This window comes from Ursus arctos, unplaced genomic scaffold (genome assembly GCF_023065955.2).
Source record: "Ursus arctos isolate Adak ecotype North America unplaced genomic scaffold, UrsArc2.0 scaffold_8, whole genome shotgun sequence".
Lineage (NCBI taxonomy): Eukaryota > Metazoa > Chordata > Mammalia > Carnivora > Ursidae > Ursus > Ursus arctos.
Window position 1 is genome coordinate 17,158,359 of NW_026623100.1, and position 23,412 is coordinate 17,181,770.

Genomic DNA, 23,412 nt, shown 5'->3' on the forward strand with positions numbered 1-23,412 from the left:
TCCGTTCCCTCTGAGTTCTGCGTGATTTGCTCCTGCTTCATATCCAGGTTTGTCTCATATCCGTTTCCCCTTGCTGATGACCCTCCAGCCACACTGGCCTCCTCTAGATTCCTGGAGCTTACAACTTCTTTTCTTTGCACATCCTGCTTCCTCTTCCTGTGACATACTTCTCCTCACTGTTGCCATAGTGAACTCTTTAGGCTCAGCCTAAATATCATGTCTTTGGCGAGGCTGTCCCTGGGCACCTAACCTAAAGTCAGTCAGCCCCTGTACTCTCGCAGATCTCAGTAATGGGTTATTTCCTTCCTTGGGTATATTCCTGTCTGCAATATCTTCATTTATTTACTTGTCTTTTTGTCTGTGTCTTCTGCTAGAAGAGAAACTTCATGACTCTTTCCACTCTGCCATCTAAGACCCAGCTCCTAATGTGTGCCTAATACATCGGCGATTCTTAATAAATGTTTATTGAATGAATAAATGAATGAAATGATTTGTATTCTTGGCAAACTGATTTGTGTTCTTGGTTTCCTCTTTCTTGCAAGAGTGAGGTATGGAAGATACAGAATCTTGACTAGTTGGACTTTCTGAAGTTCACAGCCATTTTGGCATCCGTGAAGCAGCTGGGACACTGCTGACCAAGGCCCTCTGTCCTGAAGTCCTGTTGTCCCTGACCTCCCCTAGAAGTATTCTGCTGGATTTGCTTTTGCTCTGGCTTCTCTTCTTCCTCCTCTCTTATTGTCCCCCAATTTTATATTCAGTTCTCTTATTTCCCCGCTCATCCGGGTGACCTCAGCCACAAAGGCCTTCAGTTACCCCTCTATTCAGGGACCTGATGGCTGTTGCTAGCCCTGCATCTCCCACCCCCAACTTCTGTCCTTTCTGCTAACAGATGAGCCTTCTTTAAGTACCCCTCACACGTTGCATCCCAGAACTTTCAACAGCTTCTCATTTTCTACAGAAGAGAATCCAAATTCTTCATGGTGGCATCTGAGGCCCTTCCTGCTTTGTCCCTAGCCCACATCTAGAACTTTCTAAAAGGTACTGTGTGCTGTTCTATGAACACATGCTTCCTCCTCTGGGCCATTCTCTTTGTTGTCCTCTGCTTGGAATGCATTTTCCTTCTCTCTTTGCCTGTCTGACTTAGGCCCAGTTCAAAGCCTATGTCTCTCATGAGGCTTTCTCTAATTTTCTTCTCTTCTGCCTTTGAAATCCCAGAGGACTCTGCTTCTCTCAGGGGAGGCATCATGCTTTGCCTTCTGTTTTAGTTACTACTTAGCGTACAGTTTATATACCATTTGGCGATGCTTCCTCTGAGGCTGTGAGCTCTTGTGGGGCAAACACCAGGGCTTATTCATCTTCATTTCCACCCCAAATATAGCCTGTTCCTTCAAACACAGCTGATGCCTGGCAAACCCTTGTCGAGTGAATGAGGCATCTGAAAGTACTGTGCCAGGAGAGGATACGATTTGAATTTGGCAGAAACATTCAATTGGCTAGAGTGCACTCTTCGTTACGTTCAAGTCAACAAGAAAATGAAGGAACGTTTACTCCACGATAGGAAGGTACCATTTTTTCGGGCACTTGGTATGTGCCAGACTCAGGCTATATCATAAAAATATAATCTTATTTATGATTCATTCGTTCATTTGTAGTCAATGAACTGTGCAATGTAATAAATAATAAATGAGCACATACTCTATGCGAGGCACTGGGTTAGGTACTGAGGATTCAAGACAGACCTTTTCATTTTGGTGGGGGTGTCCTCAAAACCAGCCTATTAGTGGCTCTGTTTCATGGCTGAGAATACTGTGGCTGGGATAGGTTAAGTAACTTGCTCAAGGCCAAGCTGATAAATATTGGCATTGGGGTTTGAAGCCCAGTCAGTGACCCTTAGATCTGTTCTCTTCACCACCACGCTCTGTAGCATGGTATCAGTATAATAGAGTCTTTGCTTCATATGTATAGTTAAAATGAACAGTATATTGTATAGACTTATGCTGCTCAGCTTGAGACTGGCAACATCAGCATCTCCTGTGAGCTTGTCATAATTACAAATTCTCAAGCCCTACCCTAGACCCACTGAAGCAAAGTCTCTGGGGGTAGGGCCTAGGAATCTGTGTTTTAACAGTCTCCATGTTATTCTATGTGTGTTAAAGTCTGAAAAGCCCTGATATAGACTGTGGTTTATACAACTCATTATAAAAGCCTTTTCATTGGTTTTCCTTAATTTTGGCTTCAGTTGAGCTTTTCAGGTACTCTTAGTTTTCATTATACCCAACTGTAGGGTGATTGTCACCTATTCCGTACCTGTTATGGTTCCAAAGGCTGCAACCCAGGAGGTTTAGTGAAGGAGCCACTGTTTCAGGAAAGGAGCCATCGAAGGAAAGAGAGGTGGGGAACAATGAAGGATGCAGTTGGTAGGGATGCTCTCCTTGAGTTAAAGCTGTGAACTCTGGGGACCAGGGTGGGATATGGCGAAAGCACCAGGCCTCCTCACCCTGTGAAAAATGCACTCCATAACCCCCTTAGCAGTAGGGGGATGGGACTGTGAGAGGGCCTGTTGTGGCTGATTAGGCTGGTAACTGGGGTTACCCGATTTCTCTGCAGTGGGGCTGGGGGAAGAATTTCTTCACTGAAATCGTGCTGCTTCTAACACACCATCAACCTGAGTGAGGGGGCTAGAGAGGGAGGCTGAGAGATGAGACTAAAGTAGGGTGTTGAATATTTTAGCAAACTGTCAACTTTAATGTCTCCAGGCTGCATCTATCTTTGAAATCAGGGGGCTCTGGGGTTTCTAGCCAGCCAGTTGCCTAGTAACATGAGTGAAACACTGACGACTAGCCACTTGAAAGTTTATTTTTGTCCTGACTTAGTTGCTGAAGATTGAATGTGATCTGGTAGCTAGAGTAATATTTCATTTTTATTCATGAGCTGGGGAAATAAGCACATACTTACAGGGAAATCAGCGTCGTCCCGTTGAAGGCATGACTTTGTATTTCTTCAAACCCATTTCCATATAGTTTGCTGAAGTGAGAGGAGAGAGGATTTAGCAGTAAAAGAAGCACATTTTGGAATCACACATTCTTCCCTCTGTGACATTTATTCCTAAAATAATTACTGGCATTCACAAAATCTAGCTCTGTTTCTCTAACCTTTTGGATTCTAAGGAGCTGGTGAGTGGAGCTGGTTTTTGGTTTTGTTTTGCTTTGTTTTCGTTTCTGCTCTACTTTGGCTTCACTTCCACCAGCGGCACCATCACCGATTGGTTTGTTTATAAAGTGTTTATTAAGAGCCAGATACTTGATTAGTCATTCTACATGTATACTGTGACTTTATCCTCATTATCATTTCCAAGTCTCACTGTTGTGGTGCAGTTTGCTCAAGGTTAAAGAAAGTCGGAGTAGAAGCAGAATTAGTGGCCAGAGCCATTTGACTAACTCTCAAGTCTCGCCTCTACTTCTACAGGCCTGTGTGGCATGTGGGCTTTCTGAGAGGCTGAAATGCGGGGCAGAGGAAGGCTCCACTACTGACTTAGCTTTTCTTTTCCATGGAAAGGATTTTTTTTTGTTTTGCTGATGCCGTATTTGGCTCCCTAACCAAGAAGATTTCGATGCCTGTAAGTGGTTCTTTAAGACCAATTAGCAGATAGTGAAATCAGTTTAGTTGGGTGCAATCAGCATTTAGCAAAATGAAATAGAACAGAATAGGACAAAATGGAAAATATTGGAGTGTGTTGCATGTAATTAGGGTAGTACTATTTATGGAATTTGTTCCACCATTTTTCTATGTTATATGTACATAAAAGTATACATACACATATATATAGATACATATACGTCTGCCTAATATAAGACGTTAAGAGGCTTATCAAGACAGCTGTTGGGAAATGCTGGAGCCAGGAATGAGCTTGGAGAGGATCAAGTGGCACACCTTCATTTTACAAAGAAGGGAAGAGACTCAGAAAGGAAAGTGACTTGTCTAAATAAAGCCCACCATAGGCAGAAATGGGACCAGAACACACTGTCTCGGGCTACGTCCAGCACAGCAGTTTCACTCTTTGTTTTCATTTTTCTTCCCTGAGATATCCACATGGGCCCTCTTCCTCCTCCTGCAGGGCTGTGCTTGATGTCATGTTCTTCGTGCAGGCTTTCTTCATTGCCCATTAAACTCCCAGCATTCCCACGTTCCCATCCCCCCTAGATTTGTGTTTCCTCTGTGGCTTTATCAGCATCTGACGTGTGATTATATCATACGCGTTCATCATCTGCCTTCCCCAGCAGAATGTAAGCTTCAGGAGAGCAAGGATTGCAAACTGTTCTGTTTCTTACGGAATCTCCTGCGTCTAGAACAGTGCCTGCCCCTTGGGAGGATTACAGTAAATATATGTTAAATGAATTGGATGAACAAATGGGTATATGTAAGATGAATTTCTTACTATAAATCATAGTCATCCAAGCACGTTTGAAAGTCACAGTCTTAGAATTATTTGTGTAAGTTCTTCATGAGCCATGATGTAATACTCAAGTGAGAAAGAGCTACGGTATAACATAAAATTAAGCTCCAGCGTCTGGCAAGAGCCTAGCTTCCCTTTACAGGGTTGCTGGTGGTTGCATGGCCACGTAGGGATGGGCTGGTGGGTGCGGCTTAAGAAACAGTTTAGACACCTTCCCCAGCTGTTCCTATTCTAGGTGGCTGTTGTCCGCAAGGGGTCTCTAGCCTTTGTTAAATAGAACAAGGATGGAATTTCATCTTGTGGTATATGTGTAGTGCTTATGTGTGTGGGGGTAGGAGCTCAGTCAACAGGCTGGGAGGAGCAGTAGCCTTGACCTTCCACGTAAGGAACAGGCTTCTCTCGCTTCTCCTGCTGTCCTGTGCTTTCTTCTGAAATTTTGAATTTACAACTTCACCAATGAGCTCTTAACTGTACTCTGTAATGGATTATCGGGTGTCGTTTTTCAGTAGTTTTCTAGAATTTGAGGGGATAGTTACTTGGTTTATCTCTGTTGTATAATTACGTACAACCTTCTTGCCTCCTTAGCAGCTCAAAGAAAGAATTCTTTTTTTAATTTCACACTTAGACTATGATTCTTTGGCAGTCCCTTATCATTTGGGGGTTTGAATTCCTTTACAGCAATCTCTTGTAGATGAAGGAATCGTATCAGACTTTTCTCTGAACTTCTTTGAAATTGGATTTCTTAGAGTCTCGGCCAGGGTTTGTCAAAGCATTGCCCTTCCTTCATTCACTGACTCAGAATCAACTGGAGCTGCTTGCCAGAAATGCAGACTCAGACCCACCGGGCAGGTGCCCTGCAGAGCTGTGGAATCAGAATCTGGTAGTGGTGTTCTGGAATATGCACTTCTATAAAAAGCTCTCCCAGTGAGCTTGGGCATGCCACTTTGGGGCGCCTTGCCCTAGGGTACAGCATAGGATGATACAGCTCTCATCATTTCCACACGCAGATCAGATGGTTTGCTGGATAGAACTGAGTCCAGAGTCTGGTTCCCTTACTGCTTTCCCTACCTTCTAAGTGATGGAGCTATATGTATAGTGAATTGAGAAAAAGTAGCTCCTACTCTGTTTTGAGCAAAGCAAAGCTGCCATCAGTTGTCTGGATGCCCATTCCCCATCACTGTTACGTGCTGTCCTGATCCTAGTTTTGATACATATTAGGATTTTATATATATATATATTTTTAGTGGGGTTTACAATGCCATTGCTCTAAGTGCAGCTGCAAGTCTTCAGCCCAACTGCGGGGCTTGAATCCCAGCTCGCTACTTACTAGCTAAGTTACTTTAGGCAGTTACTTAACCTCTTTGTGTCTTAATTTCCTAATCTGAAAATAGGGATGATAAGAATAGTACCGACCTCAAAAGGCTGTTGGGTGGATTAAAATGCTAAACATATGTTAAGCATGTAGAAATAAGTCCCGGAACACAGTAAATGCTTAATGTGTTGCCATTATTATTATTATTATTATTATTATTATTATTATTATATTTTATAGTAGCTCCATCTCTCTGACCAGAATAGAGGGTCTCCCTTGCCATGCTCTGGACAGGATTTCCATGAAATGTAGCAGTCCGTTTAATTGAGCTGTTGTCCACTGGGGTAGGGGCCTTCCTGTTCTTGGTGGAGCAGGTCAGTTTAGTGACCTGGGCTGCCTCACATGCACTCACTCTCCAGAGGCCCTTAAACATCTTTGGTCTGTGTTGGCATCATTGACATGCTTGTATTGGGACATTTTTCAGGTCTTTTTTTTTTTTTTTTTTTTTTTAATATTCTGGGTCCTGCTTGTCCTGACTTCCCGAAGAGTGGGGCTCACTGTTTCCTTTTCAGCTGCTGCTCTTCAGCTTTGTTCTTACCAGTTGCACACAATAGAATGTGTTGCTTTGTTTTGATTAAAACAGTGGCTTTCTTACTTTGGAGAAGTTACGAATGTGAGTGGGAGGCCTCCTGCTGTCAGGCCTGCACAATGCTTTAAAATGCCCCTTAAAACATCTGGAGAGTCACTTCAGATAACTTTTTCCCCAGAACATCATGGTGTCAGAATTAAATGAGGACGGCTCCCTTTGCCTTGAGGATGCTGTCACAAGCACAGAAATGATTTTTTCCCCCTTCTGTATTACAATAGCTGCACCTTACTTTAAAGCATTGTCTGTGTTCTCTATTCAAATGTCAGTAATTGTGATTCAAAAAGAGAGAATGTCACCTTTTTATTCAAAATAAGGTTCAGGTTTTAGAACTTAATCACAGATGATACTCTCATTCTGAATGACACCTTGAAACAAACTCCAAATATTCCTGGGGCTTTAAAAGCATTTCTAGGGTTATATTAACAGTATTAAATGGTCTGCCATGGTTTCCTTTTGGATCATGTAACCACCTAGTTTTGGGATGATTTTAAAGAAGAAAGCTTAATTTGTGTCTGCAGATCTGCAGGGTCTCAAAAAGTGGCCTCAGGGTTTCTATTTTAGAAAATATGCCACATGGTGATATATCTTTAAGCAAATTTTTATGAAATGACTAATCAGATACCTACCTAAAGAACAGGGCTCCTAAATTCACCACTTTCTTCTCCCTGTGGTATTTTGCTGGCATCCTTTTATACCTGAATAATTCCTGTGTATGAAGTGTATGAAGATACTTCTTGAGTGCCCGCCCTGGCCGTGGTTAACTTGTATGGATAACTTGTCACCAGTCATTGTCACCAGGCCGATCTCTATATGCGGCCATGACCCTAGTTTTGAATGTTCATCAGAAGTCCCCCGTTTCTGTGGGGCTCCTAGTCTCAATGACAAGGGAATCCTCTCTCTGATGTGGGCATACCTCCTGCTTTTCAGCCGCACTGAGTTGTTATGTTTCCCTTCAAGTTCCCCTCGGCCAAGTTCATGTCATCTTATATGACTTCACCATACGTAATAGCAAAAAGATGACAGGCATCCAAAAGAATGATGACAGCAATGGATTATAATATATTGAATAAAATTTTTGAAAAATCTACTTCCACAGTGATACTTAAAAAAGAGAGCGATAGAGAAGGAGAGGATTCTTCTTCTTCTTTTACAGAAGAGCACTGGTAATAAATGTAGAAGAATGATGAACCTTAAAACTTCCATTTTGTAACTCCTTGAATAATAACCGAATAATCAGTTGATGCTGAAAGCATTAGATGAACGGTTGTTGGCCAATGGGCTAGTTGCACCAACTCAAAGTATCCCACTATGGTTTATTATTAATGACAAAGGGAAGAATGTGCCCTTACAATGAAGATGTCTGGCAGTCACACTTTAAATGGCCAAGGAGCATGGCACGACGTATCTTCTGGTTTGATGCACTGGGAGAGACACAGAATGCCCTTTGCAGTGTTCTTGCAGAAATGTTGACCTGAATCTAATCCTGACAATACAGGCAGATGAATCCAGACAACTGGCCTGGGCTCCTTCAAGGAATTGGTGTCATAAAGAACAGAGGAAAGTGGGGGAGCAGATCTTGGTGGTGTAGGAGGTGAGGTTGGGAGGACTAATGCGTATGTGCAATGAATAAAATTTTGATTGCATTCTGAGTTTAAAAAAATTCTATAAAGGACATTTTTATTGGAATGTGGGCTATAGGTTGGACAATGTCATTAAATTCATGGTTTTTATTTTTTGGTGGGGGGGAGGTGTAATGGTGTAGTTATATAGAATGTCCCTGTTTTGGGGAGATAACATGCTGAAGTATTTAAGGTATGAAGTATCATCATATCTATAAACTTCTTTTGGATGGTTTGGCCAAAAGGAAATGTGTCGTATATACTTACATATATAGAGATGGGGTGGGTGTGGCAAGCTGCTTATAGTTGGTAAATCTTGGTAAGATGTATAGGGGTATTATTGGAAAGACAAATGGAAAGTGACTCTACTTGTCCATTGAACATTTTTAAAATAAAAAATATTTAAAAAGAGGTGATGAGACATGGTGTTTTCAGGATGGTCTTAAACAGCTGGATTGCTGAATATTGCTTTTTTTTTTTTTTTTAAAGATTTTATTTATTTATGTGACAGAGAGACAGCCAGCGAGAGAGGGAACACAAGCAGGGGGAGTAGGGAGGAAGAAGCAGGCTCACAGCTGAGGAGCCCAATGTGGGACTCGATCCCAGAACACCGGGATCACGCCCTGAGCCGAAGGCAGACGCTTAACGACTGCGCTACCCAGGTGCCCCTGAATATTTGCTTTTAATCGTGGTGGTGCCATGTATTTGACACGATGCGATTGAATTTGCACAAGGAGATATCAATAATCCCATTGGGTACTCAGAGACAGAGCCATGTGTGGGTGGTATAAGTTGACTAAGGGTCATTAGACACAGGCCCAGGACTAGAACCCAGGCTTTCCGTTCCAACACCCAGCAGTCCTTTTAGTGTGGCTTATCACAGGTGCAGCCTGGACTCTTGCCATCCTTTGCCAGGCATTCTTTTCCTGAGAATTAGTTGCCATGACCTTTCCTTTTTTTTTTGTGGAGTCCAGACGTGAATCAAAGTTGTCTCTTTTTTGAGACTGGTATGACCAGTCATCTAGAATATTTTAAAGGTGGTGTAGCCAAAGCCTGCTCGCTCAGGGGGTTCATTTCCAGGTGGCCTCTTGAGGAGATTTAATGAAAAGCCAAAGTGGCTATAAAGGGACATAAGAGTATAATGCATAGTTTTAGCATTAGCCCCCCTGAGCTTCTCCAGCATCAAGTGAAGTGTTTTGTTTTCATTAAATGAGCTCACAGTTGATAAAGATTTGGGTGAGGGGAGGGCAGGAAAGGTTCCACAAAAAGCCAAATCTCAAATACTACTACTAATGACGACAGAAGGCCTGCTTTCATTCTTTTCTAATTAGGGAGTTGAACTTTATAGCTGAGAAAATAAGGCTTTCCTCTTTAAGTGTAATACCCTTTCTCCAACAGGGCTCTCCGCAGGGTCCTTCACTTACAGAAGGGCCCATTCAGCTGAGAACAAGTGCCAAGCAAATGACTAATCACTCCCCTTCCAGATGAAGGGCTGAGAGTGAGGAGGGGATGGAAGTACAGGGCCCCCTGGGCCCACTAGGAGAGATGAATCTGCAACCCTCATTAACTTCAGAGGTGGGGCAATTATGCCCTGCTGGTAGGCACTATTCTTCTTAAAATCATAACTAACATAAATTAATGGCCCCATAATAAAAAATACCGTGCTGCTCTCATGTGCACATGCTGAAATGTGATGAGTGAAAGGAATCTGTGGTTGTTCCTTGAGTTTGGTGGGGTGCTCCAGTCTGGGGAGCTGACAGGGGGCTGTGGATCATCCCAATATTTGTTTTCTTCTTGATCGTTCTCCACATCTTCTGTCTTTTCATTCATTCCATTTCCACTTCATTCTTCTGGCTGTACATTTACCTGGGACAGGTATCCTTTGGGTCCTGATTATTTTTAGATTTAGGTCAAATTCGAAGTCTTGGATATTTGTGATCTTTGAATAAAGGCTACTCTATTGGGTGGTTTCTTTTTATCACTTTTGTCAGAGTTACTTCTAAGCTTTTACTCCTTTATTCCAGCATTCAAGACTCAGCAAGCCATTGTCCCCTCCACCCCTGCCATTTAGCTAAACCTATTTCCTGTTTCTTAAGCTGGGTGTGTACTCCCCAATCAGTAAGACATATCCTGTTGTCCTCTTTCCCACAGCCATGCTTTTGCTCATGATGTCCTTTCACTTAAACTACTCACTCCCCTTTTCTCGGTGTATGGTACCATGTAATGGTTAAGACTGTGATTCTGGAGCCAGAAGGGTCTAAATCTTCACCCTGGGCAAATTACTTAATCTCAGAGTACCTTGGTTTCCTCATCTAAAAATCGTACTGATAGTCCCTACTTTATAGGGTTGCAGTGAAATGTAAATGAGTTTTAAAAAAAGTACTTAAAAACAGTGCAGGCCTTTACTAAGTGCTGTATAAATATTAGCTGCTATTATCACATTTACCCATACCAATGTTGCTGAAACTACAAGGTCTAACTCAAGTCTCAGCTCCACCGTGCAGCCTCCTCTGACTTATCCAGTCCAAGAGGACTTCTCCAAGACTTCTCATTTCTGCATAACATAAACTCTCACAGTGAATATCTACTGGTTTGTAATATTCTTTCATTATTTCAGGTTTGCCCCCATACTTTCTCTATTTCCTCATAATTGAGATTCTGAGCAACTTGGGAACATGAATTGTATATCTTTTGTGTTCTCACTAAAGACATAGGAAGACCCCAAATCCTAAGGTCTGTGGTACCTCCCCATGCCGTCTTTGCTCTGTCTCTGATGGGGAATGTGATAAATGAGTAGTTCTAGATACATGCATGGTGAGTTGGAAATACTTTATAAATAGAGCTGGAAGAGCTTTAGTGTGTGAGGGAAGTAGAGGAGCAGAAAGGCTGTAGAGAAGATTTTCTAGGATCTCCTATCTCTTTCCTATTGTTTAAGAGCTGCAAGTAAAGAATTTATCTTGAAAAAAAGATTTTTTTTTTTTTTTTGGTTGCTGCTCCGTATTCCTTTCACTACAGTACTCTGAGGTGGAGGCACATGGGCTATAGCTTTGTAACATGACAGTTATATGTGTGGAATTGTACCTACACAAAGTAAAAAGTACTATTCAAATGCAATGTACGGTGATACCAATATTAAAAATCCATGATATAAAAGAGAGTCCTCTGAGATGGTCTCTTCTCTTGCTTCACAACTATCTCCTCATTTTGGGGTCCTTCAATGCATGCTCTCTCTTTCTTTATGGGCAAGCTCATTTATTGACTCATTACAACCCTGCCATGGGCTGTAACCAAAGAGAGGGATATGGATGTGGGGAAAAGAATTGAGTATGGGTCACTGGACTTTGGAGATAAGTGAGACATGGTGCCCAGAAGCCTCCTTCTGAATGGTGGGGCGAAGGCGGGTGCCCGACGTGCGGACGGCAGGGGCCCCAGAGGGAAGGAAGTGAGGCAGATGAACAGTGAAGAGAATAGGTTGGGTTATCCTAGCACAGTGGCCTGCGAACTTTCTGTGTGTGTGAATCACTTGGGAACTCGCAGATTCCGAGTCAGTGGTTCTGAGTGCAGAGGGTCTGTGTGTCTAACCAGCTCTTGGCAGGTGCAGCAGATGCTGGTCCATGGGCCATACTTTGAACAGCAAGGCCTTAGGAGACAGCATGAAAGGGTAACCTGATGAGTGATCGTCAAGGGAAAAGACACTATTTTCAAGTATTAGGGATGTAGGGAATGGGTATAGATGGTACTCTTCAGAAGCAAAGTAAAAAAATCAGAGCAAGAGAGAGTAAGAGAGCGAATGCAGGGTCAATCGATCAACTATCCTACCTACTTGAAGAATATCTTTCCAAACTTCTCATTTGAAACTTGAAATTTCTGTGCTCTTTGAACCAGGGCATCCGTTTCCCTCCCAGCTTCAAAGTGTGCCATTGATGCAGTGAACAATTTCATCAGTTGGAAATTTGGTCACTGTCCATCCTCAGGGCCCGTCTGATTCATTTTAAACTGAATGGGTTGGTTGGTGGTTGTGTGAACACATGATCCAGCTGCAATCCCGCACAACTGCTCTCACCCTTAGCATTTTAGGTCGTAAAGAACGTTACCAGTGAATGAGGAACGTGGTTAAAGATGAGAAAGAGCTCACCTCAAACTAGAAGCGAGAATAGCAGGAGCCTGTATGGCAGAACGTGAATCTGGGAGTTTACTCACAGTGTTATGGATTCGTTATTCATCCCTTGAAAAGCATTTCCTGGTATGGTGGTTATGTGTAAGTTATCACAAATTTCCCTGGAGGAATAAAATAAGAAATATTTACTTTCCAAATTTTAGCTGCAAATAGGAAACTGTTACACATAGCAATCAGCCTCATACTTACAGAATGAAATTAAATTCAGAGGAGAAAATCTTTGTAACATCTGGAAGCTTTCGGATGCCTGTGTTACAGATGCTCCTGTGATTGGGGCGGGGGGGGGGGGTGTGGGCAGAGAGTGAGTAAAAGGGACTGTTATTAAGGCATAAAGATAAGCGCAGTAGAAAGGCACTTTGCAAAGACTATTTTCACATTAAAAAAATATTGAGTTTGTCTTTATTGGTAGCACTTTTAGCTGTTGAAGATTGTCAGAACTTTAAAGCCCCTAACACTACAGAAGAAGTTGCTCTAAAGACTCCTGTTTAAAGATGTAGGGGCCGGAACTAAATTTTCAGGTCTTTTTCATTTATATTTGTGTTTCCAGCCTGTCTTTTCCTATTGTATCAATTGCATTTTTCTGTTGTATTCTATCCTATTTTTTGGTAATTTGCTCTTGATAGTTCTAGAAAGCATCCCTCTACTTTGGAATAGGTTTTAACTCAAACACTTTAGGAATATTAATCTCCATATGAGAAATCCATATCCCTCATTATTAAAAATCTTTCTTTCTTTAGCTACCTTGTGGTGCAGGAAGTTCTTCCTGATAACATACTGAAATCACTGAACACGCTTTTGGTTACTGGAGCTACTCAGGGCTCTTCTTCCTCCCACCTTTTATTTAAGCTTCAGGGAAGAGAGAAACTTCAGTGATAGGTTAAATTGGGACACAAAGTGGGACTCCTTCAGAGGAGTCCAGGCATCCAGATTTCCCCGAGCGGAGTTTTCAATTCCCCTGTGCGGGCCTGCAGAAACTGATAGGAACTTCCTCACACTCTGGTGACAACGGAAGGAAGCCAGGTCTCTCCTTGGGCTCCTTCTTACCTATAACCCCAGATCGCACTGAATCTTTGCCCTCTCTGTGGCTGGTGATGGCATTGTAACTCTGACAGCAATGTGTACTGGGGTTGGGGGACTATCACTTGTTTGAGGGGTGAAAATGCTATTTAATAGAGACAATGATTCTTAGATAACGAGGGACTGTAGTGGTCAAATTTGGTCCTGGGATTTTCTTATGTTTTCTTTCTTTTTTTTTTTTCCTTATGTTTTTCTGAAGTGGTTGACAACGCAGATGTTTATGTGTCCTGCACAGCCTTGGAGGCCTGGAAAAGCAGAACACCTGGTCTAGGAGCTATGCGGTGTTAGAGCTTTCAAAGGAGCTATCCTTGTGCAGCAGCAGCTCCTGTAGGTGGCCCCAGGGCAAGGCTGTACAGATGACACCAGACCCAGGGAGATGTCCTCCCTTCCCTCTGCAGGTTTGTTGTTTTTGTTTTTGTTTTTTTTTTAAGTGGTGGGGTTTGTGGACTCCCATCCTCTGGAGATTTTATGAAATTTAACTTATCAGGAAGAAAAGAGGACCTCTGTGTTAGAGGGTTTACACTTTTCTGTGTGAATAAGTGACTGCTTGACCGCTGAGAAGATCCATAGTGGTCCATAGTTTATAGATTGTATCAAGTTTCAGGAATTTTTGGTTTCGCTGGCAAGGCAATGAATCTGCTGGGTTCCCGTGGTACTCAACTTATAATTCTAACTAGTGGACTTAATAAGATTTAATGGGAAACAGAAAACAGTGATCTAGTTTATATGACACAGTGCCTACCTCAAGGCAATACTTAAAAAAGTTTTCACTTAATGCATAAAGGAACAAATGAGATGAAGGAATCAGTCATTCTTAACCAGGGGTGGGTGTCAAATCAGAATTGCCTCTCCTACTTTCACCTGTGCTCTGTCTGCATCACCAACCTCACCTTAGCGATTCTGATTTACCCCTTTTCAAGTGTCATGACCCCCCCCCCCACTGTCAGTTTTGAAAATCATTGCAAGGAGAGATATTCTGTTCATGTGCTTTCTGGAGAGTGAAAACGTTGGGAGCCAGTTATATGGATTCAGAAAGCACCCAGCCTGGTGGCTGACAAGAAATGTGATTAAATTTTAATCCGAAGGCTGAGGACAGACGTGCAAATGATGCTAAGTATATAGTTAAAAAAATCTTCCCAATATTTTAATTGTTTTGATTTTCATCAGATACCCAGTTTCTGTCCCCAGTTGCTCAAAAAGGAAAAATCCTCACAGGTATTTTAACCGGGGAAGATTTCTAAATGCTCCAGGCTCGATGTACACCAGGTTTTTGGTGTTCTGGATCAGTCTGTAAAGAGAGAAGGAGCTGTTTTAAGAAATATGTATTGTTTGGAATGTACAAGACCATAGTTACCAAAACATGCTGGCTGAAAATGGCGTCAACAAAAATCAAGTGACTTTCATATGCTTGAGAGGAGCTCCTGAGAGCCTGGGGATAAAAACTGCATGTAAGAGCCATGTTTGGCCGAGGCAGGTGTAAACATCATAGCTGGGAGTCTGTTCTGTCCCACTCGGTGAGGCAGCACCAACTTCCAGGACTCCCGGCCAAGTAGACCCGGCTCCACCATGGAGCCTACACACTGAGGGTGATGGGAGATTCCACTCCCAGGTCAGATGAGCAAATTGGCCAGTCTCCCTTACAGGGAAACTGGTCTTCTACATACTGGGCTGGCAGCCACACTGACCAATGATCCAGACAGGCACTCAGTCTTTGGATCAGTCCAGGGCCTTCGATGTGGGGAGATTTTATGCCCACTGTATAGATAATTTGCTGTGTGATGGTGCACGGCCTCCCACCGTCCCTGAGCTGGTGTGACCTTCTATAAATTGAGAATATTAATGTGCACTCTTCCTACCTCATAGGTTGGTATGTAGTGAGTAATAGAATAGGTAAAGATAATGTAGGAGGCAGGGCTTTGTAGAGTATAAAAGTACAGCCATGACTCCCAGTGGTGTGGTTGCCCTTCTCCCTACTTCTCCAGTGGCTTTGACCCTTTGAGAAGTAGCCACAGTTGCCCGTCTACTTTGGATCCAATAAAAGGCCAATAAATGCCTTTGGCTCTCTAACCCTATGCCGCAACCACCCGAAGAAATGATAATTACTCTTGTTCTATAGAGAAAATGTAGTGTATTGTTTAGTTGGAGGGGCTCTGGAGTCAGTTTGGTTTTACAACCTTGTTTTACTCATTGTGTGACCTTGGATACATCACTTAAAGCATAGTTTCTTCTTAGGGTAGTTTTTGAGAAGTAAATGCATGTTTCTGGCTCACAGTAAGGCTTTGACCAATGTTAACAATTATTATTATAGTTAATGAAATCAGGGGATTGAATGATTTATTTCTAGTCACACAGCTGAGAAGTGGCACAACTTGGAAGTGAACTCAGGTTTTTGGACTCCGAGTCTAGTGTTCGCTCCCCCTTACTATAGTTACCCACCACTGGTGCCTGTTTCCATCTTATATGTCCTTTTGATTGTTTAGAGGTAAGTGCTGTTTTGTTGTAGTTATTTTTACAACAACTTAGTCAAGCATTCCTGGGCCATGTAAGGCATTATATAGGTAGGGTGGAAGGAACTTTTACTTCTTAAAGAGCTTTTGGGGTCTGACCTTAAACTACTCTTCCATACATTCCCTCACTCAACAAACATTTATTAAGCACCTACATGTGCCAGGCATTGTTCTAGGTACTGGGGCTACAGCTGTGAACAGAGCGAGCCTGTATGGAGCTAACATCCTAGTCTCAGGACCTTCCTTGGGAAAAGTCCATGAACTTTCCCTTAGAGCATTTTATTTTTCTTTCTGTTGCATCATGAGCAATCTATTTATCATAAGCTGTTCTGGTGGTTCTCAGTATAAGCTGTGCTTCCTTATCACTTGGGCAGATTTCTAGGTCTGGAATAGTACTGTCATCTGTAATGGTGATGACCTCTCCCCTCCACTTCCCTCTCCCCCCCACCCCGAAATCCTACTTCACAGCCAAGTCTAGCCAAGTATAAATCTACATTTGATTACCCATTTTTTTGGATTTCCCCATAATCAGTTGGAGAGGGAGTCTCACCTCCCTGACTGTACTGTCATCTCCTGGGGAAGATTTATATTTTACCTCCTCTGTATTCCAGCAGCACTTGACCCTTGGTTGGACATGTGGCAGGTACTCACATACTTATCAATCAGTAATTCTCTTTAGATAATTGCTAATTGGACCGTTCATAGGGAGGCCTTGTGGTGTGGTGGGAGATGCACAAGTTCTGAAGAAAGACAGGCCGGGGTGGAATCTCAGCCCTGCCATTGTCTACGGTGCCACACTGGTCAAGTTACCGACCTCTCTGAGCCTCCATTCCTTCCCTTGAACAAAAGGGATAATTACCCCACTTTGCAGGGAAACTTTGAGGATTAACACAACCTCGAGGAAATAAATGCCAGGCACAAGTGTGCAGAAAATATTTGTTGCGGGGCGCCTGGGTGGCACAGCGGTTAAGCGTCTGCCTTCGGCTCAGGGCGTGATCCCGGTGTTACGGGATCGAGCCCCACATCAGGCTCTTCCGCTATGAGCCTGCTTCTTGCTCTCTCACTCCCCCTGCTTGTGTTCCCTCTCTCGCTGGCTGTCTCTCTCTGTCGAATAAATAAATAAAATCTTTAAAAAAAAAAGAAGAAAATATTTGTTGCTAATATCCTTCCCTTTCCCTTAACTTTCAAAACTTCTGTGCAGGTGACATTTTTAGAAGCTCACGTCTCAGCCAATAAGGCAGCAGTAAGAAACCTGGTTTGGGAGTCTCACGACCCAATTCCTAGTCCCAGCTCTGGCACTGACTTGCTGTCTGACCTCAGGCAAGTCATTTAACCTCTTTGGGTCAGAGGTTCATTCTCTGAAAACTGAATCGAGCCAGTCTTCACCCACCTTTTTTTGTAAATTGGAGGAAAATGATAATTTGGAAAGGACCGTTTTTAGGAATCAATTCTAAAGCATCACAATAACAATAACAAACAGCATACACATGTCCAACCCAGGGTTTTATGTGGTAGATTTCCAAGAATCATTTAGTAAATAAATGAAGATGCCCTAACAGTCTCAATGAACTAATTCATGATCTCTCAGCTCCCTTTCAAATTTCCCCACTACCCCAGGTACTTCACACCCTCCCTTCCGTAAGGTAAAGAGCTACTTGGCAGGACTCCACAATGTCAATTTTAATTTCCAACTTTGTGTTGTGATGTTTCAGAGTTTATACAGCTCCCAGGGAGAAGCAGTTGTCACCATGGCAACCTTCAGGCCACTGCAGTGAGAGAAATTAGTGCCTGCCCAGGCCTAGTAATTGCTGTAGTCTTTTCCTCTTGGATTCCTAGCAGTGGATGCTTAATACAAATACTGAGTGGGCTCCAGCCAGCGAGGGTAATAGTGTACAGCAATAAACTATCTGTTAGCTGATGCTTACATTTCAGACAAATTGAGGAGGTTGTCAAAGGCATTAGCTTCTATCTTTTCCAGAGAATCACTTTGAGAGATTTCACTAGAGGAGAGAAAAGAAAAAAAAAGAAGAAACATGAAAGAAATGACCATGCATGCATCATAATAAGCTGTGTGGGACCTAACAACTGGGGGCTCCAGCGTGTCCTTTTAAAAAAGAAACAGGGATGCCTCACGTTGTCCTCACATCCTGAAGTGCTACCATCTCCCTTTAGGAGCATCGATAGGCGTCTATAACCCAGGGGCTGTTGATAATGCAGGTTTCAGTAACCCCTGTGTATGTGACAGGTTTTTTTTCTTGTTTATCTAAGGCTCAGAGTCACAGATTGTGAGATGTGGGCAAATCTTTTGAGAAAATCTAGTCAGATTCTCTTGTATTACAGCTTTGGAAATTGAGACTCTCCAGAGGAGAGGCAAAAAGTGCTTATGGGAAGGCTCAGGACCAGGATCTGGATGTCTGAATTCCCAACTCCCTCACTCTCGTGAGGATTTAATTTGGGTTGTATTCATTGTTTCGTAGCTCTTTCTCCTTTTCCCAAAATCCTGCTCTGAGGCAATTGCAAGGTGGTCAGCGTTCTTTCTGGGTTGTAACTGTCTATTTCTTTGACTATTTTTCTCTTTTGGCAAAATGAGGACAAGGAGTACATCCTGTTCACTTCTGAGTCTGTGGTGACTTCATATTGCCTGGTGCATAGAGTACGAATGAATGAATGGATTAGTGAGTGGAGTTTTTTTTTTTTTTTTTTAAGATTTTATGTATTTATTTATTTTAGAGAGAGAGAGTGAACACTGGAAGGGGCAGCGGGAGAGGCAGAGAATCCCAAGCAGACTCTGTGCCTAGCATAGAGCCTGACGTGAGGCTTGATCTCACGACGCCGAGATCTCAACCTGAGGCGAAACCAGGAGTCGAATGCCCAACCAACTGAGCCATCCAGGCACCCCTGAATGGATTTTTTAAAAAATGGATTAAAAAAAAAAATAAACGTAAAGGAACAGCTTTGCCATATACCATCCCAGGCATGCAGGTAATGTCAATGTCACCCTAAAATCCCAACATAAGCTACCATTTGCTGCCAACTGAGAAAAAAGTCTCAAATTCGCAAATTGCACATTTGGGTGTTTCTAAGGTTAACATTCACTGAAGCCTTCAGACTTGAGAGCTTTAGCCCACAGAAAGGCTGAGCCTAAGGCAGGGAATGTCTGTTATGAACAACACAGTAATGGATTATTCCTGGACTGATTCATTTTATTTGTCCCTAATGGTTTGTTTCTTTAGCTGTGGCTGCTTTTCTCATGAGGAGGTCTAATGCATTAAAAGTTATCAAAACTCAACATTTCAACTTGAGAACAGAAGGAGAAGAGTTAGGTTCAAGGAAACTGACGTTTCTATAATTCTTAGGGAATGATTTTTAATATCCTCATTGCTTTCTAATACCCTGAAGAGCAATCAGAGTTTCCCCAAGGAGCTAGGATTGATGATGCAGCATCTTTAGAGACGTAGATTGGCTTCGAAAGCCCCGTGGATTGTTAAGATCAGAGACGCTCTCTAGGAACTGAACGACCTTTGAGGTCTTTTCATGTGGACTAACATTAAGGAGGATGCTGGAATACTGGACTCCTGAGAAAGTGCTCTCTCATGTATGGTGTCTTATTCCCTAGAGGCTGAGACCCAGGGAGAATGGATTGAAGTTACATCTGACACAAGTGTGAGATCGCGCTGTATCATTGGGTTGCTTTACACTTTTGATAAAGGCCTTTTATCAATACAGCTATAAATACTGTGTTTTTGTCATACACTTATTATATTTTAGATATAAAGATTATCTTCTGATGCACAATAAACCTCCAACACATTTTCTTCTGTGTGGGTGTTATCTAAAAATGTGACACAAGGGAATAACTGCTCTAGCAGAAAGAGAGTTTTTATGATTGCAATCTATTTTCTTTTCTACTTGAGAAGTTTATCATCACTTATCAGAATGCATTCAGTTCATTGAAGCAAGGTTAATTATCCAGAACTTAATGACTCTTGAAAATCATACTTTTCTTCAAAGGTCCCTAGATGTTATTTGTATTATAAAGATAAAAATATGGCGTTTCTTTAAGACAGTTTCTCTCCTAGAAAAACTATCCCTTTTCAACTATGTTTTCTCTTACAAAAATTGTATTATTCCAATTATGAATGTCTTTTGATATGCAGTATCTTACTTACATTTTTATGACCTCATTAAGTCCTCTGAAAGCTTGAGGTGGGATTAGTTTGATAGGGAGATAGGTGAGTGATCTAGAAAAGAAGAAAGGAAAGCCAAGAGTTTAATATTTAAGACTGGGTACCTTTAAAGTTCATGAATAAAATGTGTGTGTGTGTCTGTGTGCACACACGCGCACGTGTGTCTATAGAGATGTGCCATGACTCACTCTTGGTCTTTATCAAAGAATATGTTATTTTGTAAGATCCTGAACTTTGGGCTCAGACATCTGGGTTCAAATCTCCACTCTCCTACCACCTGGCCAGGTGATCCTGAGGACGTTATGTAAGCCCTTCATTTCAGTTTCTTCATCTATAAAATTGGAATAATAACTCTTGCTTCACAGTGTTGTTAGATGATTCATCAAGATAAGCCACGTAAAGAACAGGGCTTGGCACCAAGTAAATAGTTGATAAATAGTTCTAGGGTGGCCCCATAGGCCTGGTTGGGAAGATGGAAAAGAAACTGTCTGGGGTGAAGTGGAGAAGTGACTGGTGACAATACAATTGGAAGCCAGGCGGGCAGGAGAAAGGAAGATTCACTAGGAACATGTTCCTATTTTGACCCATCCCATCTTCCCCAGACAGGCGATTTCAGTATCTTCCCAACCGACCACTTGGCTGCTATGGTAGCTCAATCACATGGGTGTCTCATGCCATTTTGGAGGAACGTCTACAGAGCATTTCCTTCAGGCGCTCACGTATATTCAAAGGAACAATCTGAGTGTTCTTGAGACAAAAGTTACGCATTACGTAAAAGTTGAGAAAAGAGCAATTACTCAGCAATAGCAAAAGCGGAACAGGGTGATGTACACCCGCTAAAGGACAGGGATGAATGTTCAACCAGCATTTATCAAGCATCTACAGGTTCAGGGTTTTGGAGCAAGCACTGGCAGAGAGGCGGGGAGTGGACGAGGACATTTCAGGTGGGAAGTGAGTATCAGGAATATGAGAGTAGAGGTGGGAGACGCTGCCTTGCTTTTCACCTGTCTACAAAGCAGACTGTCTTGGTTGCCGGAAAAGAACACCTTCGGCCTCAGAAGTGTATTTGAATCAGGCAGATGTCTTACGGTCTCAGTAGGGACTTGCTACTGGCGTAAGGTGCTATGCGAGCTGTGCACACCCGCCTATAACCTTATTTTATCCACTCAACAATGGTGTGAGGTGGGTATTTCCCTTTGATAGCAGCAGAAGAGGATCACAAAGAGATTCAGTAGCCTGAACAAAGTAACATGACCAAGCAGACTGAGTCCAAATGTTCTTTCCATGGTGCGATATTGGGCCAAAGTATGCGATTCCTCACCCAGTCTCTTTCTCCTCCCACCCCAAACTTTATTGAGGAATAATGACAAATATAATTGTATATACTTAAAGTGTATGGTGTGGGGATTTGATATACACATACATTGTGGAATCATTACCAAGATTAAGAAAATTAACACATCTGTCACCTCACATAGTTAACTCTTTTTGAGGGGGGTGAGAACACTTAAAATCTACTCTCACTAGATCATCCAAATGTAGTCTTATAACTCAAAGTTTGTGCCCTTTGATGTATAGCTACTCGTTTTCTCCTCCCCACAGCCCCTGGCAACCATGATTCTCTTTTCTGTTCATAGGAAATTGGCTCTTTTTGGTTTTGTTTTTTTTAGATTCCACATATAAGTGATATCATACAGCATTTGTCTTCTCTGTCTGGCTTATTTCACTTGGTATAGTGCCCTCCAGATGCATCTATTCTATCACAAATGGCAGGATTTCCTTCTTTTTTATGGCTGAAAAATATTCCTCTGTGTGTGTGTGTGTGTGTGTGTGTGTGTGTGTGTGTGTGTATTTACCACATTTTAAAAGTCCATTCATCAATTGAAGAACAACGTTTTGGTTGTTTCTATACCTTGGCTGTTATGAATGCTACTGGAATGAACAGGGGATGCAGATATCTCTCAGAGACAGTGATTTCATTTCCTTCAGGTCTATACAGGTAACCCACTCTCTGTCAGTGAACAAGGTGGAGAGACATGCATTGTAACCTTGTTTCTCTTGAGAAGAGAAATGTGGCACTCCCGCAATTTCTCCCATAGAGCAGCTTACCAACAGTTCCCCCCTAGGGGCTAATGCAAAGAAATTGCATTTCAGAGAAATGCTTTTACTCAACAGTCTCTTAGAGATGGTACAACCTAGAGGAACTAATCCACACTTGGTCCTCTGATTTTATTCCTGAAGACATTCCCACCAAGCACATTGTTCAATACCCAAACTTATTTAACAGGGCATCCAAGAAGAACAGGGACAGTGGGGGGAGAAATCTTCTTACGATGGCATGTTTGCTTCCTATATTTCTTCTGGAATCATGTCCGCTTGGCTTACTGATTAAAAACACAGTTTTATTGCTCTCTGCACTGCCAAGTCAATAAATTTCCAGAAGAGAAAGCTGTATTCTACCATACCCCATGCAACATCAATAAAACTGACAGCCAAATTCTGATTCCAGAATCTTTATTGCTGGGGATAAGGCAGTACAGAACATATTTTGGAGAGTGTTTACATAAAAGCTTAAAACGAACCCTTCAGAGCTGTTTATTCATGCAAATGGAACCCAGGCGCTGGAGCCTCTCAGCAGGCAGCCTCCGCCTCCAAAAGGGAGCATAGTGTGGCTCCCAGGAGAGCAGTTTGGCTTGAGTTTGACCCGGGAGGTTGCCTGAGCCTTTGATGGATGTAGGGCTGAGGGATGAGGAGCAAAGGTTGGACAGGAGTGCGAGAAGCTGTAGGTCGCGCCCTGGCTGTCCCCGGTGACTACAGAACAGCCCTAGGGCAAGATGAAATTTTGCAGTTGATGTGATGCTGCAGATCAGGAAAGGCAGCAGTAATGAGAATACAAATACAGTTCCTACCGTAAAGGAGCCGCGAGCAAACAGCAGGTAACTGCGGGTGTGGCTGGGGCAAGGACAAGGCCCGGGGGCCAGAGAATGGGGAGACAGGTGGGTGAGGCAGGTGGACCGAGCTTTTGACACTAGATGTATTCTCATGAAGTGAGGTGCAGAATGTGATTCTATGAATCCAAAGCTGTTTTTCCCACTGACTTCTGTCTTTATTTTAGACATGTCATGTCTTCATTCCTGATTTATCTTCAAATTGGCCGCGGTTTCTAAGCGGATTTGCCAATAACCATTTGAATATACTCCCTTTGAAGGTGCTCCCTTCTCTGATGGGTGCTTTTATGAGGCCAGAAACTTTTAGCAATGTGAACAACTGTCTCCGTAATAACGCCGCAATCCTACTCCCGTATACTATCAGAGAAATTCTGACACTGATACTTAAGGGAAGCTGTGTGCGGATTTTCCTCCCGGCATTGTGGCATCAGGAGGGTTGGACGCAAACTGAGTGTCCACTACGGAGTGGGAGAATGGTAGAGT

The 23,412-nt window shown here is 42.6% G+C and overlaps 1 protein-coding gene across 1 annotated transcript in view; it reads right to left on the reverse strand.

The window, feature by feature from the left end:
- Positions 1 to 23,412, reverse strand: part of LHCGR (luteinizing hormone/choriogonadotropin receptor) — a 52,897-nt gene that overhangs the window by 14,554 nt on the left and 14,931 nt on the right. The window contains exons 2-7 of the mRNA XM_026486224.4: positions 19,964 to 20,035; positions 17,720 to 17,794; positions 14,501 to 14,575; positions 12,400 to 12,474; positions 12,234 to 12,311; positions 2,956 to 3,024 (exon numbers count right to left, since the gene is read on the reverse strand). Coding sequence (XP_026342009.2) covers positions 2,956 to 3,024; positions 12,234 to 12,311; positions 12,400 to 12,474; positions 14,501 to 14,575; positions 17,720 to 17,794; positions 19,964 to 20,035 — 444 coding nt within the window. The remainder of the gene's footprint in view (positions 1 to 2,955; positions 3,025 to 12,233; positions 12,312 to 12,399; positions 12,475 to 14,500; positions 14,576 to 17,719; positions 17,795 to 19,963; positions 20,036 to 23,412) is intronic.